The 18652-nt window shown below is 41.6% G+C and overlaps 1 protein-coding gene and 1 long non-coding RNA gene across 2 annotated transcripts in view; one reads left to right on the top strand and one right to left on the bottom strand.

Annotated features, from left to right (window-relative positions):
• Positions 1-18652, bottom strand: part of LOC309387537 — a 482764-nt gene that overhangs the window by 347358 nt on the left and 116754 nt on the right. The window lies entirely within an intron of this gene.
• Positions 1-18652, top strand: part of TMEM38B (transmembrane protein 38B) — a 42016-nt gene that overhangs the window by 9125 nt on the left and 14239 nt on the right. The window contains exons 2-4 of the mRNA XM_081944074.1: positions 473-629; positions 15572-15756; positions 17397-17484. Coding sequence (XP_081800200.1) covers positions 473-629; positions 15572-15756; positions 17397-17484 — 430 coding nt within the window. The remainder of the gene's footprint in view (positions 1-472; positions 630-15571; positions 15757-17396; positions 17485-18652) is intronic.

The raw sequence follows: 18652 nt of genomic DNA, 5'->3' as shown, positions 1-18652 counted from the left end.
CCACCATCACATCCTTTCACATGGCTTTGATTACCAACCTCTCCATCCAAGGGTACCTTTTTCTGCTTCTTCACCTGAGCTTCCTCCTCTCAGACCCCTTATTTTCCTTAGAACATGCTGCTGTGGTCTGCATAGCAGGATCATTATGGCACAATGGTCAGAATGCAGTATTGCAGGCTAATTCTCTGCTCGCTGCCAGGGGTACGAGTCTGATTGGCTCAAGGTTGACTCAGCCTTCCATCCTTCTGAGGTTGGTAAAATGAGGACCCAGATTGTTGGGGGGCAATATGCTGATTCTGTAAATGGCTTACAGAGGGTTGTAAAGCGATATATAAGTGTAAGTGCTATTGCTAATAGTGTTGTAAGCCGATCAGAGAATTTAAAGAGCTGTTTGTGTGGCTTTTCTCCTTTTGCAGCAAATGAAAAGCAAAATTCCTCATAAAGAGCTGTTTGTATCTTCTCTTGTTTTCAGGAGTAGTTGAAGTCGCATATGACAGCCCGCTTGCGTGTTGGTTTAGTGCTATGCTTTACTGTTTTGGTGGATCCATATTATCTTCGCTGATGCTAGCAGAACCTCCAATTGCATTTCTTGCCAACACCACAGGTGTCCTCCTTGCCTCATCCGTCTGGTAAGTAACTTTCAATATATGGTGTATTTTTTCGTAACTAATACATATTTTCAAAGTTATTGCATATGTGGCTTCAAGCCATGCTATAAAGAGTTCATTTTAAAGTTGTCATCTGCTTAAAGAAATCTGTCAATGAATTTTATGATTGTTAATAGAGTTAATTTGCATAAAAATGCTTACAGCTCTTATCAGTAATTGGGAAGGGGAAAAAACCCTTTCCCCCTAGAAGAAGCTTTTTTTATTGTTGGAAAGAACAAAAAGTCTTCTTCCGATAGAGAGATCTGTGTATAATTTAAACCATGTCTGATTTTAAATACAAGGAACTGTCTAGACTTTTAAATTTAGAGATTACTAATTATTTAATTATTAATTATGTACTAAATACTATTAATTAGTCATTATTTAACTATTAAACATTTCTAGGAAAGAAATTAGGAATCTGTAATAGCAGGTTAACATTTGATTGAGGTAAGTAAGCATTTGATAAATGTCAGACATAAAACCAACAATTAACTATATATAGTTAACCTCAAGATTGTGAAAATATATTCTGTGAATTTTGCACAGGACTATTATGAGGGAGAGAGGGAGACTGAAGCATTACATGAGGTTGTCCCTCAGGATTGGTCTCCTGTTGGGTGTTTATTTGAATCCAACACTATCTGCCTTCTGGAAAAAGCTAAAGGCAGAGCTTTCCCTGAGGGCTTTTGGAGATAAATACCTGTTACTGTATTGCATCTGATTTTAATTGTCTTAGTATTTTTTTTATATATCTCTATCTCCGTTTGTGTCTTTATATCAGAAATGTATGTATGTATGTGTGTGTGTGTGTGTGTGTGTGTTTGTACGTGCACAAATGTATGCAAATTTTGTGAACTTCCAATAATCCTGTGATTGTATGGCAACGTAAATTAAGTTAATAAATGAATAAAATACATGAATAATCCTGATGGGATGGCATAATCAATACAATACAATAGCAGAGTTGGAAGGGACCTTGGAGGTCTTCTAGTCCAACCCCTGCCTAGGCAGGAAACCCTATACCGTTTCAGACAAATGGCTATCCAACATCTTCTTAAAGACTTCCAGTGTTGGGGCATTCACAACTTCTGGAGGCAAGCTGTTCCACTGATTAATTGTTCGAACGGTCAGGAAGTTTCTCCTCGGTTCTAAGTTGCTTCTCTCCTTGATTAGTTTCCACCCATTGCTTCTTGTTCTACCCTCAGGTGCCTTGGAGAATAGTTTGACTCCCTCTTCTTTGTGGCAACCCCTGAGATATTGGAACACTTCTATCATGTCTTCCCTAATCAATCATGTCTCCCCTAATCAATCCTGGGTAGTCCTCAGTTTATGACTGGTTGCTTATTGACCATTTGAAGTTACAGTGGACTTATCTTGGAGCTACATATGACCCAGATTTGAAATTCTGGCAGTTGCCCACGGTCACATGACCAAAGTTCAGGCGCTGGCAACAGGGTGCATTTATGGCCTCCCGTAGCCACTTGACTGTGTTTTATGGCAGTTTTGCTGAAAGTAAAAACTGTTCTATTTTTTTGTAAAACTGTCCCTATAGTGAATTGGGTTAACAACTGCAGTATTAGCTTAATGACCACCACAAAGAAGGTCATGAAATTGTCATGATTTTTGACAGTGATGGGCAGGCTTCACTACAGTCATAAATCAAGGATTGCCTGCAGTCCAACGCCAGCAATACCCTCCCTGTTTCCTTGCTTTCTTTGCTCCATTTCTAGCAACTCAACATTCTTATGCCAATATAATTCACCTTTAAAAAAAAGTGCGCTGAAGGTATTTTAAATGCAGTACTTCCTTTCTTTAAAAAATGCCTCATGTTTCTGATGGGAGATGGGTCATTTAAGATAAGTTTTCATATGATTGACGGGTACATCTGTCTATGAGCAAAATGTAGAGCAAAAATGCTGGGGACGAAAAAGCAGGGTTTTAGACTTTAGAATTTAAAGTGTGTTCATTGATGCTTTTCTTACAGGCTGCTTAGGTGGAGCAAGTTCCAATTGAAACTCAGTGGTGTTTAGCTTTCCATATTTAAAAATTGGGTCAGTCAGGCTGCCTACACTCATTCTTAAACTATAAATGGAAGCCAACAATCTGTTACCTTTATGGCAGTTGCCTTTTCCTGGACTGCTTGAAATGTAACATTTAAGACACAAAGAATAGTGTGTGTGTGTGTGTGTGTGTGTGTGATACCCTGAGCAAAGAAAATGCACACTCCAATGTGAACTTCTTAACAAACCAAGAGACCCAGCAATAGCATTTAGGCCACTTTGCAATTGACACTGATGTCCTATTACCCGTAAATAAAAGACGTGCTGTTCTTTTTAGGGCCTCTCATTAAGTAATAAACCTCATTAGCAGCATTGAATAGTGTTGGGATGCTTGAATCTCAGCCTTTTGCAGTTGCTGCAACATAAAAACTGCTGAATTAACTTCTTGCCGCCCGCATTTTGCTGAATACATTTTATTTAGTGCAGTTTGCTTTCACCCCAGAAGCTACTCAGCTCAAGCCCTAATAATATGGACTAGCATTTATTGGCAGGAAGAGAATATGCTTTGTCTTAAGCCATATGGTTTGTGGCTGACAGGCATAGGTTCTTCTGGGAAACACGTATCTTAACTCTGAAGTTTCCTTCTGTGAACAGTTTCTTCTAACACCAAGGGGTTTTCAAATTATTTCCTTCTTTAGCTATCTGTATACATATATACACATCCAGTATGTTCTTGTGGCCTACCTAGAGATGCTGGGGGATGTTTATGGGTGATGATGATAGTGATAAGAATGAGGTAAAATGGAAATTGCCAGATTTGCCTCCTTCCAATTTTCATAAACAGAAGAACCACTTGGAATCTGACTCTATGGGTTGCTAGTTTTGTCACAAATGATTGATAAGTTGAGATTTATCCCAAGTTGCTGAAGCCGGAATGTAGATACTGCAAGATATGCTTAGAATGACCTTTGTGTAGATACTGATTGGAGACTTAAATGATTATGATGCCCAATGTTCTAACTTTAGCAAACAGAAAGAGACCAAGGACAATGGACATCTTCATTCCCTGCCTCTCTGCAAGAATGTCAGGGTAAGAAGTAGGACCAAAATCCTGCTTTCTATTCCTTTCCACAGACATTACTCAGTTCCTATTAAATGTGACACTGTGACTTTCAGCTCTATGGAGAGCTGAAAGGCAACCATCCGATCACATCCCTCTAGTGTGGAGGCCATAATGTTCACAACAGAACAAGTGAAGATTATGTGGACTGAAACAAATATACCATGTTTTCCAGTGGAAGAGAGGGAGTGGTCACGTGAGGGTATTCTCAAAGCCTGAGAGTAAACTTCTTAAATACTCCTGCCTTCTATTCCTGCCCAGTTTTCTCTCAGTCTCTTGGTCCAAGCACTGTTGATAATTTTTTGCCTCTAGGTAGTGGTAGGTTAGACTTTTTCTCTTTTCCTTTCTATTCAATCTGGTCTCATATTTGGCTAAATTGGGCATTTTTAAAAAATTACCAAAAGTTTTAAATTGCAACTGCGGCCCAAGGGACAGTCCTTCTGCCTTGGGCGGTGGGGGAGGGCCCCGTGGGGCATCTTCCCCCTGCGGGCGCGGAGCCATAACCCTATCCCCGGGGGTGCGGGGGTGCCAGCTCCTCTCTAGCTGTAGGTGCAGCACCGCTCTTCGGAGCAGGAAAAAGGCGTCGGCACCACGAGGCGCCCTCGAGCCACCGGAGCGGCCGGCGCTTGATTCGCCGGCTGCCGCACGACTCTGCTTGTCTTTTTACTCCAGCGAGACCGGAGCGCAAGGGGGAGTGCGCGCTGGTTAGCTGCGAGGCTAACCAGCGCCGTGCGGCTGTTTTTCTTAGGGCTAGAGGCCACGTGGAGCTATTTCGGCCTCTTTCGGTTTCACGCGGAGCCGGTGGCCATTTTGACTGCGCCACGTGCACGGGGCCTGCATTGGCCTGCTTGCAATTGTGGAGGCCCGGGCGAGGCCCTTTTCAGCTGATCGTCCTCCAGTGCCAGTCTGGGCCCAGGTTCCGGTGGGACTGACAAAGGCCTGAGCCTTCTTCTTCCACGCTCCAGGACACGTGAGTGGGGCTATGGAGGAGGGCGCAGAGATCCCCCAGGGCCAAGCTGAAGGCCCGGTGAGGGGGGAAGAGGGCTTGGGACAAGGGTCTTGACCCAGGGATCCCCCAGTAAGATCTGTGACAACGCAGTGCCCCTCTAGATCCTCCACAAGGGATGAGGCCAGGAGACATCGGGCCCTGGAAAGGACCTTTGCAAGGGCTGAAAGGCAGGCCAGGTCTGCAAGGCCAGCTTCTGCCAACAGGTCCACGTCTCCTATCAGGCCTCCTTCAGAGCAGTCTTCTCCTCGGGGTTTCATCCCCTCGTCTCCTTCAGCTTCCCCGGATAGGTCCAGTGGTTATTACGGGCGGAGGGGGTCCCCTCCCCTTCTCCTTCTATCTCCACGGGGTTGGCTTGGAGGGCCCAGGAGGACTCCTTGGAAGGGTCATCCAGGGAGCACTGTAGCTCACGCAGATTGGCACCTCAGGCCCCTGGCTCACCACATAGGGATATGGAGGATTTGGAACGCCTCCCTGAAAGTGTCAAAAGACTTATTTCTGCAGCCATCTCACGAGGCATTGCCCAGCGGGACAGGAGCTCCCACTCCTCTAGGAATCAAGGCAGTTCAGGTCATCACCAGTATAGAGCGTCCTCCCCATCCATGGTTAGTGAGGCCTCGGCCTTGGGGGAGGGAAATCTCCAGGATATGGGGTTCTCAGAGGATGAGGAGGCGCCCCCCCCATCCTCCTTCGTCCTTGGGCCTTTTTCCTCCAGCTATGTTCAAAGTTCTGCTGAACAAAGCAAGGAAGACCAAGATGGGCACAGGGAATCCCACGGTACCCCCACCTAGGGACCCTGACAGGGCCATGTTTTCGAACACGGCCACAAACAAGGAGGAGATCCCGGCTCTGCCCTTGTTCATGGAGGTCTTGACCAACCAATAGGCCCATCCATCCAACTTTTCTAATCCCATCCTTACCTTAGGCAATTTTATAGGGCTCCTGAGTCTGATAATCAACGTTTCTCTTCTTTCAGATCCGACAGGGAGTTTTCTCGGCCGGCCTATAAGGACCGGAATAGGTTCCACCATCAGTCCCGGCGGCCCTTTCGAGGGGGTGGCGGTCGCCCGTACCGCAGAGGAAAATGACTTGAACCCGAGTCGTCCCATAGGAGGCCGCCTATCCCTCTATGTGGATCAATGGGACGAGATCACGTCAGACGCTTGGGTCAGATCCACTGTTCGTCAAGGTCTCAGGTTAGAGTTTCTCTCCATCCCCCCAAATCTTTTCAGATCGTTCCCTCCGTCTCGGAGCCTGGAGCGCCGCCGCCTGATGGATCAGGCAATCAAACAACTCCTCGACATTCAGGCGGTGGAGATAGTTCCCCGGCTGGAGCGGGGCCTGGGCCACTACTCCAACCTGTTTGTGGTCCCGAAAAGTTCGGGGGCTGGAGAGCGATTCTGGACCTCAAGCGCTTGAACTGTTTCCTGGTGTACAAGCGGTTCAAAGTGTCTTCCCTCAAATCCATTCTGCAAGGCGTTCGGAAAGGGGACTACTTAGCTTCGGTAGACCTGACAGAGGCCTATCTTCATATTCCAATTTTCCCAGCTCATCGCAGGTACCTGAGGTTCTCGCACGGGGGCCACCATTATCAGTACAGGGCTCTTCCGTTTGGGTTGGCTTCAGCCCCCCGCTCGTTCACAAAGGTGCTGGCAGCACTGGCGGCCCACCTCCGATCGATCCCTGTGAGGCTCCAATGCTATCTGGACGATGTGTTGGTTCAGGCGGGATCCCTTCCTTAGGCGGTCACGGATTTTCACCTTACCATTCGGAGTCTCCAAGCCCTGGGGTTCTCAGTAAATTTCCCCAAGAGCCAGCTTTCCCCCACCACACGCATTCTTCACCTGGGGACAGTTATAGACTCAGTGGCAGGGGTAGTCCGTCTGTCTCGGGACCAACGGACCAGTCTACAACAGATGGTGGGAAAGGTCTACAGAGATCGGTTCGTTTCAGTCCTCACGTTGTCACAGTTGTTGGGCAAGATGGTGTCTTGCATAGGGATAGTTCTGTGGGCCAGGCTCCACCTCCGTCCTCTTCAGTGGGAGCTCATTCCGTTCCAGAGGGGGCGGATGAGCAACTCGCTCCAAACCCTGCGTCTCCCGGCAGGGATCCGGGCCTCCCTCAGGTGGTGGGCCTCCCCGGCCATTCAGCGGGGCTGCTCCTTCTGGGAGCCGGACAGGGTGACCGTCACCACGGACGCAAGCCTGTTTGGTTGGGGGGCCCTGGTGGGCTCTTGCTTGGCGCAGGGCAGATAATCAACTTCGGATCTCCGGCACAATATAAATTGGCTGGAGCTGAAGGCTGCCCGTCTCGCCCTCCAATACTTCCGGACTTCCGTAGAGGGACGGCACATGCTTCTCCTGACAGACAACGTGGCCACCAAGGCGCACATCAATCGTCAGGGGGGGACTCACTCTCGGGCCCTCTGGTTAGAGGCTTTGAGTCTGGGCGCCTGGGCAGAGAGACACCTGCTGTCCTTGGTGTCGGAACACATCTCCGGCCTCTCCAATCACCAGGCGACTGGTTGAGTCGGGCAACCCTAGACAATGGCGAATGGCAGCTCCATCCGACTATTTTCCGGAAGATCTGTCAGAGGTTTGGCACCCCCCTGCTAGACCTCTTCGCTTCTCCCACAAATGCACAACTGCCCCGGTTCTTCACGCGCTTTCAGTCACGGACGGCGGAGGGCACAGATGCCCTCAGGAGCAAGTGGCCGGCGGGCCTGCTCTACGCCTTTCTTCCCATTCCCCTCATCCCGGGGACACTCAGGAAGGTGGTAGTGGAGAAGGCTTTGGTCATAGCAGTGGCCCCCTTTTGGCCCAGGAGGCCTTGGTTCGCGGACCTTGTCCAGCTGTCAGTAGCCCCCCCGTGGAAGATTCCGCGGGAGGAAGTGGTCTTGCGCCAGGGGGTCCTGGTTCACCCGAAGCCCCAGTGGCTCCATCTGACCACCTGGCTCTTGAATAGCGACTACTAAGGGTGGCCAACCTGTCCTCTGAAGTCATCCGTACCATCGAGGCCTCCAGGCGACTGTCGACGACCCGGGTTTACAACTCAACCTGGGATGCCTTTGTTAGGTGGTGCGCCCCACGTCAGATTTCCCCTGCTAGGGCCACTGTTTCCAACGTCCTGGACTTCTTGCAGAAAGGACTGGACGATGGGCTGGCACACAATACCTTGCGTCGTCAGGTGGCAGCTCTTTCTTCGGTACTGAGGGGTATAGGGTCTTCTTCCCTTTCTCACGTTCCCCTGATCAAGCACTTTCTTAAGGGGGCGGCTAATCTCCAGCCTCCCCCTATTCATAGGTTTCCTACATGGGATCTGCCCCTGGTCCTCAGGCCATTGACGAGGCCTCCGTTCGAACCTCTCCGATAGGTTCATCTGAGATTCTTGTCCCTTAAGGTGGTCTTTTTAGTGGCAATTACCTCAGCTCGGTGTATCTCGGAGCTGGGCGCTCAGTCCTCCAAGGAGGACCTTTGCCATTTTCATCAGGATAGGGTAGTTCTTTGGCTAGACCCTATCTTCCTCCCAAAAGTGAACACTCCCTTTCACCGAGCGCAGGAGGTTGTCCTGCCCGACTTCTGTCCAGGGCCATCTAATGATAGGGAGTGGCTCTGGCACCGTTTAAATGTTCGTTGGGCTTTGCGGAAGTTTGTAGGTCGGAGGCTTTATTTATCTCCTTCCAACCTAGGACTTTGGGGGCTAGGGTGTCCTCGGCTACCATTGGCCGTTGGTTACGGCAGGCCATCAGGGAGGCATATGTGGCAGCAGGGCTCCCCGTTCCATCAGGGATAACGGCTCACTCCACTAGGAGCGCTGCGGCATGGGCCACTAGGGCTCCTTTTGAAGACATTTGCCGGGCCGCCACTTGGGCGTCTCCGACCCCGTTCATCCGACACTGTCGTTTGGATTCATTCGCTTCGGAGGATGCTTCCTTTGGTCGGAGGGTCCTACAGAGGGTGGCAGCGGATACTCCCCTTGGGCTGTAGCTTGTGGTTGTATTTGTTCCCTCCCTTGGGACTGAGCTTGGGTATGTCCCTCACGTGACCACTCCCTGTCTTCCACTGGAAAAAGAACGTTGGTCTTACCTGAATATTTCTTTTCGGGGGAAGAGAGGGAGTGGTCACGACCCGCCCTGTTTAGGTTGTTGGGGCCAAGGGGAGGCTGGGTGGTTCCCGGGGTTTGTGTTGTTGTGTTTTTTTGTTCCAGTTCTGTTGTTCGCCTTCTAGGAAGCTGGGCAGGAATAGAAGGCAGGAGTATTTAAGAAGTTTACTCTCAGTCTTTGGACCAATCAGGCTTTGAGAATACCCTCATGTGACCACTCCCTCTCTTCCCCCAAAAAGAAACGTTCATGTAAGACCAACGTTCTTTTCCCCAAAAATAAGACGGGGTCTTATTTTTTTTGACCCCCCCCCCCAAAATAACTGCTTGGCCTTATTTTCAGGGAGGTCTTAACATTTTTGAGGTGCAGGAGGTGGCGAGCGTGGTCACCTCATGGCTGCTTCTGTATTGCAATATTTTCGGGGAGGGCTTATTTTTGGGGAAACGGTAGATAACTGGCTTATGATTTGTCCCTTTATTCTCTCTTGGAAAAACTCATTTCCTAATATTTATCTCTTTCAGGGTCTTTTTCTTTTTTTTGATTGATGTGATCAGGTTAGAAAGCAGCGATTGTCTAAAAATTGGCTAAATATATAATGAGTAAGGGAATAAATGATACATTGTTACAAACATTCATTGTAGATAATGCCATTATTCAGTCAAATCATTATCAAGGAAAAAATATTCAGGTTGAGTTATTGGTTCATACAAAGCAGTTTTTCTAAATTCATATGCATTAATTTTCTTTGACTTGAATGTTAGCAATTTTCACATTTTGGTTGCCTGATTCGTTTATATGGGATTTAACCTGCTGCCACAGAAAATAATAAAATGTTTTTTCTTTTACATAGCTTGAGGATTAATAGCATAGTGTTTGTTAGCACAATAGCCCAGCACCACTAGATGGCATTCAAGAATCTCCCAATTTCTAGTTTTTATGTTAAATATTGATCCAGATTCCATGAGTTGTACAAATATTACAAAATCTCACAGTTGGTGCATTAGATTTCATAAACTATTTAAAAAAACGAATTGTATAATTCTTTTTGGTATCTTTAACATCAATGAAAAAATTAAAAAAATCCCCTCCACCTCAATATGTTGCTGATCCTTGACATAGACTATCTCTAGAAAATTATGGCCTATGAAGCAATTTTTGGTTTGGACCGATTTTGTGTGGATTGAGAAATCAGTCCAATTTGGATTCCATAGACATTGTTGAAGCCAATTGATGCCTTTTTTAAAAAATATTTTTTTATTTTTTATTAAACAAACACAACACAAAAAAATAAAATAAAATCATCTTTCGTTACATATTGTAGAAGTGTGTCGATTGGTTATAAATAACTTTCATTCATCTCTTCCACAGTCATTACTTATAATTCATATCACATTGTATATTTTAAATCAAAAGTCTTTATATATCTTACTATCAACATCCCACAATTCTCATTTGACTATAATTGTTTTAACGTCCTTTTGCATAAAATAATGCAAAATTGAAAGCACAACCACCTAATGACATTTCATTAATTATTTCTAACATCATCCAATAACATTACACCTTTATAACATGTTCTAAGTAAGAATTAATTATATTGATAACAAAATTTCTAATCCTCTTTTCCAAGTCGTTGTTTACTATTTATATCCCAATACATTTTATCGAGCCAGCACATATATATATTATTAAGTATATCCCTTGTCATTTCATTGTTATTATTATAATTGTTATTTATTAATAAAAATTCATTCACTAATTATATCAGGTTTCCTCTCTTCAAACCAACACATGAGTGTACCTTGTTATCATCAATTATTTATTTAACATATTCTAAAAATTGCTAAGTTACTAATCACTAATCATATTGTAAAAATGTGTCGATTGGTTACAAATAACTTTCATGCATCTCTTCCACAGTCATTATTTATAATTCAAATCACATTATGTATTTTAAATCAAAAATCTTTATATATCTTACTATCAACATACCACACTTCTCAATTGACTGTGGTTGTTTTAACATCCTTTTGCATGAAATAATCCAAAATTAAAAAATACAAGCACATTGTAGTATTTCATTAATTATTTCTAATATCATCTAATAGCATTACTCCTTTATAACATGTTCTAAGTAAAAGTTAATTATGTTTGATAACCAGGTTCCTAATCCTTCTTTCCAAATTGCTGTTTACAATTTATATCCCAATTTCTTTTATTAAACCAGTACATAAAAATTCATTCACTAATTATATCAAATTTCCTCTCATCAAACCAACACATGTATGTACCTTATTATCCTTATCAATTATTTATTTAACATAGCACTCTAGAAATTACTAAATTACTAATAACTAATTGCTAAAATTAACTAATTTTTTATTATCAACTTTCATATATCAGCCTGTATCCTTCCAGTAATAATACAGTCTTATTTCTTTTGTCATTTGTGGAATTGATCTTCTATTTATTTCCTTGATAAAAATTTTGTGGACTTCTCTCCACAACTTGTTGCTTGTAGCATCACTTAAGTAATCTCGATGTCCTCCATCTGCTATCTTAATCAGCTTGTCTTTGGTTGTCAATCTTGCTTCTGAGAAGTTCTCTCTCCTTAAATCCATCATTTCCCCTCTTTTTTCTTCTTCCATGCCTTGAAATCCGGGGTATAGTTCCTGTCAATCTAATTCCCTTTTCCATACTCCCCTTTTCCCACTTTCAACCACGTTCACTCTACTGGTAAAGTAATCAGTTGTCTTATCTTTATAATCATTTTCCCCTTCAATTTTTGGGACTCTAACCCCTTAATTTTTTGCTGTTATAAACTCTATTTTTTCCATCTTCTTCTCAATTCTCTCTGTTATTTCTAATAAATTTTGAATTCCAGCCAAGATGTTTTGCAAAGTTATTGTTTCTTTTGAATATTGTGCCATTTTGGCAAGCTGGTAGATACTGCCACTCTGGCTTTCAAGACTTCTTATATTAAATTAGCTAAAACTCAAGTTCATTTATGATCTTCAAAAAAGAAATTTCTTTTTCTCTCCCACTGCCAATAAGACTCTCAAAGTGCACCTGTAAAAGCAATTTGTGCCCTTGCTTCTTATCACTTTCTATAAACAAGTTGCCAAACCTCGAGTTACAAGGTCAGTGAGATAAAAAGGAAAAGAGAAAGTGCATTGTTTCAAAAACTCAAGCCTCCAGCCTCCAAGTGGCAGTATTGCTTCCCACTCTCTAATGTTATTTCAAACTTAAAAGAAGCAGAGTTCTTAAATAGAATTAAAAGCAAGTAATAAAAGTCCTTGTTGAAATAAAGAAGACTTTAATCCATAGGTTAAAAAATAAAAATAAAAAAATAGACAAAGAAAAACTGATCCGTTCTCTTAAAAAAAAATGTTGCGAGCACTTTAATCCAGAAAGTAAAATTGCAAAGAAAAAGAAACACACTATCCAAAGCAATCCAATAAAGGTTAATTTCACTGCTTATTTTCTTCTGCTTTCGGATTTAATTTAACTTTAAAAAAATTTGGGAGGGGAGGCAGTCTTTCCAAAACAGTAAAGTTTCCTCACCAGATGGACACATTTTCTCTTTCCGCTTCCCTTCCGTTCCGGAGCCGTCCCAACTTCATCAGCCTGGGGCTGGACTTTTTGTCGCCGGCTTGAAGAACTTCTCTTGGATTGATCAGGGACTTTGAGGTGTCCCTGAGATCAGCAAGACGTATTCTTCTTGTTCAATACAATACAATACAATAGTAGAGTTGGAAGGGATCTTGGAGGTCTTCTAGTTCAACCCCCTGCCTAGGCAGGAAACCCTATACCATTTCAGACAAATGGCTATCCAACATCTTCTTAAAGACTTCCAGTGTTGGGGCATTCACAACTTCTGGAGGCAAGCTGTTCCACTGATTAATTGTTCTAGCTGTCAGGAAAGTTTGCCATCTCTACGGGACAGTTTAGGTCCGATTGGACCACCCAGTGACAAAAGTATCGGCAGCGGTCTTGGAGCATCGAGACCGCACGTCTGTACTGTCGTGACGTTGGCTCCTCTTTCTCCCAATTGATGCCTTTTAATTATTTTTAATGTGTGCCATTGTGTATACAAATCAAATGACAATAAAGGTTACCATATATTATTCCATCAAGTGACTGAGGTAATCACTTGAACATGAGGAGGAGAAGAAAAAGAAAGTAGATAGAGATTTTCATAAATATTTGAAATATTAATTTCTCTGTATTGTTATGTTGAAAGTCTTGGTTCCCTTCCTATAGGTAATTATCTTAAGAAGACAGAGCTATGTAAAGCTTTAGGACTCTATGAGAGGCACCTTTTTGCATTGTTAAAGGAGCCATGTGTTTTTCTAGGCTGGTGCAGTTGTTTCAAGTGCTTCTCCCAAGTTCTCTCTGCATGCATAGAGCAATTCCTTTAAAGCAGGGGTGGGAAATGATGCCCACTTTATGATTTGTGGACTTCAACTTCCAGAATTCCTGATCCAACATGGCTGGCTTAGGAATTGTGGGAGTTGAAGTCCACAAGTCATTAAAAGGGCCATCATTCCCCACCCCTGTTTTAAAGCATGAGAAAGATCACTAAAAGTGCACAAGTTAAAAATATTAATTCCATCCTAAGCCTCCACATTTGAAGCTTCTTCAGTGACGTGACTCAAAAGTGACATCTAATGGTAAATTCTTAGAACTATCACCTCACAATCAGCAAATAGATAGTTCTTTTATCTACAGTTCTTGTATATTAATTTCCTTAAGACCACAGTGTAAAACTGAATATGTCAGGCCATCTGTAAAGCTAGTTTCCAATAAAAAACTATAACACGTGTATAGATTTCAACTCTACATTAATACTGATTTTTAAAAGTTACTGTGATAGGCAGGTGAAAACGGGAGTGGAGACTCCGTAATTGACCTTGAACAGAGATGGTTAAGTGAGAGAGAGTTGCAAGTTATTGTATAGTTTATACTTGTTAATAAGCAGAACAAAATTGGAATCATTAATACTGCTAGTTTCAGAAGTACAAATTGTCATAAAACTGTGTAGGAAACTCTTTGAAAATGAGTATTTATTTGAAGGATTTATGCTGAGCTGTGTCTGAACTAAAGATTTGATTGGTAGACATTTGAAATATAGTATTTGTAAGATTTTTTTCAACAGCTTATAGTTACAAAGCAGCCCTACCTTCAAAGTTGCAATCTAAAAATCACAAGAAAAAAGAAAAAGGAACTGAGAATAGAGAGGAAAAAATAACTCCTGGCCATAATGTAGTTGAAGAAAAAGAGCCAAAAGTCAGTAGCTTGTTGAGTAGCTTTTTCTTGCTCAACTGATATCATCTTCCTTCTCTTTCTTTTTTATCTATTTCTTTTTGTTTATGCATCTTGCCTCAATTGTATCTTTACAATTAATGCTTTAAATCAGAGGTGGGGAACTATGACCGCTATATGACTTGTGGACTTCAACTCCCAGGATTCCTGAGTTGGCTCAGGAATTGTGGAAGTTTAAGTCCACAAGTCATAAAAGGGGCCTGCTTTAAATGAAAAAAAAAATTCTAAAGTTTATGTAATTAGATGATGCTTAGATGTTCAAACTTAGAGGAGAATGGATTCCAAAATGGGGCAAAACAAAAAGGTATAGATTTGGCAGAGAACAGGCAGAGAAGAACTGAGTGAGGTTATTGATTACAAATATTAGTGGAGAAGATGGGAGAGATATAAAACTGGGGGAAATGGCATGAAGTCATCTAAAAGAAACATAGCAGAGCTCAATACTAGAAAGGCATGAGTTGATATTGCAACATTTTGCTATAATTTTGAATGTACTGAACCTTTCTGCACTGAGAGAAAAACTGAAGCATTTATGGTGTTTCTTTATTTCTTGAAGCTTCTCCCAACTGAAGCAACCATGAATTTTCCCTTAGAACTAGTATGCTTTTCACTCATAGACTTATCAGACTTACTTAAGATTTTTGTTCTGTTTTGTTTGGTAAACTGTTTTACAATCTAGTACAAAATAGTTTCACTCCTTTTTCAGTAAGGAATAAAAGGAATTTTGTGAATTTCATCACCTGAAAAATGGATATTTTGTTTTCTATATTGGATTCCAATTGCTGTTCCTTTCCCTCCCCACTGAATTGTTATTCAGCATCTGTATGTCCTTTCTCAGTTTGTCTTATTTGTACTTGAATTTTGTGTCCCAAACTCCATATGTGACTTGGAGATGACTAGGCTGAAGTGTTATGTTTAAGAACATGCATTTAAGGTCATGTGGTCTTGCAGTTATGTAAGTAGGATGTGTATGTTTACACATATTCATTCTCAAGTTATTAAGCATAACTAAAGATTTTTTTTTAAAAAGGCATCTATATTGTATATGAAGGCTAGGTATAATTTCCCCAGACATACAATTTGGAAAGTCACTCTGTAGTAAGAAATAAAGCCAACATTTTTAAAAAGCCTATAAGGAGCAGTAATATTTAAATGAATGTTTAACTTGCTAGGTATCCTAAGACCATTAAATTTATTGAAAGTCCGACTATACATATTTAAGCAGCCTGCAGCCTCATACCATCTATTATTTCTTATCATTTATGTTTAAGAAGGTTTCTTAGTTGAGAATTTGTTTCATGCTTGCAGAGTTCGCATGTTTTTGCTCTAAGCATCTTTGGGAGACTGAACCTTTTCCTCCTGATTGTTTAGGTATCTTATATTTTACTGCCCACATGAGCTAGCCTACCGCTGTTTATGTTTTCCACCTATACGACTGATGATTGCAGGAATGAAGGAAGTGACAAGAACGTGGAAGATAACAGGTGGAATTGTTCATGCGCATAAACGCTTTGCAGATGCCTGGCTAATCATGATAGGAGTTGGTTGGGCCAGAGGTAATACATGAAACCTCACTGTTCTGAAACTAATTTTTGAGCTGTTCTTTACTTGCTTTTATGGAGAGTGTCTGGGACCATTTGGAGAAGAAAGGCTGACTTCATACAAAACTGTTCAGGGTTATTTATTTTTGGCTTCTCAGCCCTCTAAAACTTGCTAATTAGAAATAAATTCCTTTTATAGGAAGCATCAACATGTCCAGAGATGCAGTGTTAGTTTTATGGTGTTATTTCATAGCCTTTTGATAAAAATCTGCTGCAATGATTAACATTGCTGACCTGTAGAAACAAGTTTTTCTCTATCTCAAACCCAGTTTGCTCCCCCTCCCCCTCCGAATGGTCTTATATTTCTTTCAGTTAATGTTGGATAGTTTCCCTATGTCTTTTAATTTGATTAAATTCCCTTTTCTTAATTTTTTTCTTATCTTTTTCATATACATTTTAATTTACATTTATAGCTCAATATAAATAAGTTGAAGAACTTAAAAGCCAAGAGCCTTTTCACATATCTGATGTTATGCCTTTGCATTTAAACCGAATGTTCAGCAGAAAGTTCTGCCTAGTAATTGTGTGTGAAATTAACTTGTATGTGAGCATACTACCTGGGTTTAGCTATTTTTAAAAAGTAAACGTTTAGTGCTTTAAAACAATTGCAACAAAAAGTGAGCATAACATATAAATGAAGGTATAATTAATATATAGTGTGTGTGTGTCTGTGTATGTGTATGTATGTATTTATGGCCTCTGACATCAAATATACAACCATCTTTCCAAAAACAATTTTTTTTACACAATTTGGGCACACTAGATTCAAAGTTCTTCATTTTATATCTAACCATTTCGACATACTGAGAGGAACTGAGGAAAGCTCTCCAAATACCGTATCTGCTAAAGCTTCCTGTCCGAAGCAATTTCTACTCATTATTGTATTCTCTAACCAAATGGGGACATGTAGGATTAGGATATAGGCCAGCCTGGTAGTTGCATTTGATAAGCTATCACAGGGAGGATTTTATACTTCATTGGTGCAAAATTGGGCTGGATGGATTGTTTTTATACTGTGAAGTCACTTTTTTTCCCCATTGAAAATGAAAGCTGGAAAAGAAAGGGTTCATTATGGTATCCATTGGAATGGGTTCCATGACATAAAATAGCCTGTTGACCTGCCTTGCCTGTTGGATTATAACAGGTTTGAGAAAAGTTCAGTCCTTCTGCAGCTTCCTTTCAAGTTCCTAATTTGTACACATTGGTCTCATGTTATAAGCAATTAGTTCTTCTTATTTGCACCACATAAGATATAGTTCTGTCTTCTTTTAAAGCTTGCTCATTTCTTACCCTATAGGGCCATTACAGATTCTAGACTTCAGAGTGAAGCTGCTGCTTCCAGTTTTTTTTTTTCTAACAAAGATTAAACTTTTCCATCTCAGAATAGGATACTTTCTAAAGAGTCTCAATTTGAGGATCCAATTTCAATAACTGTAAAATAGGTCATTTCATTTCTTCCTATAACTTAAAGGGCCCTATCTTGTGCCTCTGAAAGTAATGTGATGGATTTGCAGTTGTCCTAACTAGAAGTGGGATTGAGTGTCTAAGATCTTTTGAACCAATTTAAGCATGTAATAATTTGTATTGAATTACAGGAGCTGGTGGCGGTCTAATATCCAACTTTGAACAGTTGGTGAGAGGTATATGGAAGCCTGAAACTAATGAACTGCTGAAGATGTCATAGTAAGTCAGTGAAAAGCACATAACAATGGGCAGTTCTGGGAACATTTTCCCCCATTGGAAGATCTGTATAAGTAGCTCTTCAGTAATGTAACTTTAAGCAATACCATAAAATGATTTATTTCTAATTTTTCCCCCCTTAGAGAGGATATTTCTCCACACTAATTTGGTATCTGAAAAACCTTTTAACCACGTGACACTGAAATTTGGCATATTGCAGAACACTGTGATGTCCTTATAATTTTGCAAAAATTGAGTCATGGCGGGGCCAGATAACGTCAGGAATCTCAGGGACATCAACAGGGAGGGATTTTGAATGTGGATAATTGAATTCTATAAATTTAGTGACAATGAGGTTATCATTATAACATGACTATAGAAATGTGATCCTTTGTTTATTTACTAAATTGAAATCTTGCTGTCATATCAACAAACTGCAACTGGAAACCTAGCAGAATTATGCATTTACTTGAAAATGGGCAAATTGACACCCTCAAATAATTATCCCCAAAACCTTTGTACTGCTCCTCAAACAGATGAATAATAATGATAGCCAAATACTTTGGACCAGTATTAAGTGGATGTCTTATAATGCGTTCTTTAGCTTGTATCTTGTGGAGAACGTTGGTGCTGGCAAACACTTTCCCCTAGACTATAACAACAGAAGAATAGCTGTAACAGCTGAGATCGGGCTAAGATCATTTTAGCTCATCCTTTTGGTTCTCATCCTGCCAACCATATGCCTCTGAAACAAGCCAGAAATATATCCCTCTCTCATCATTGTTCCTTTGCAATCTGGAGGCATGCTGTTCCTCCTGTGGAAGCAACATGTAGCCTTCAAGACCATCAGCCCCTGAAGGACTTCTACCCCAGGAGTATCAAATCTTGGCTGGGAAATTCTGGGAGTTGAAGTCCACAAGTCTTAAAGTTGTCAAGGTTGGACACTCCTGCTTTATCTCCTTTTAAAAAGTCATCCAAATTAATGGTTCTTCCCGCATCTTGTGGACATGCACTTCCCAGAATTAATTATGTGGTGTGTAAAGTGTCTCAGTTCCTCTGTTTTAAATCTTCTAATTAACTTTTTGGGTCCCAGTACTGATGCTTTTAAGAGAGGAAAAAAATTTCTCCCCGTCCATTTTTCCCATACTGCATGACTGTAAACCTCAAATAC

The sequence above is a fragment of the Natrix helvetica genome, assembly GCF_964273705.1.
Source record: "Natrix helvetica genome assembly, chromosome: 2".
Classification (NCBI taxonomy): domain Eukaryota; kingdom Metazoa; phylum Chordata; class Lepidosauria; order Squamata; family Natricidae; genus Natrix; species Natrix helvetica.
This window is presented reverse-complemented; position numbering and strand designations above follow the sequence as displayed.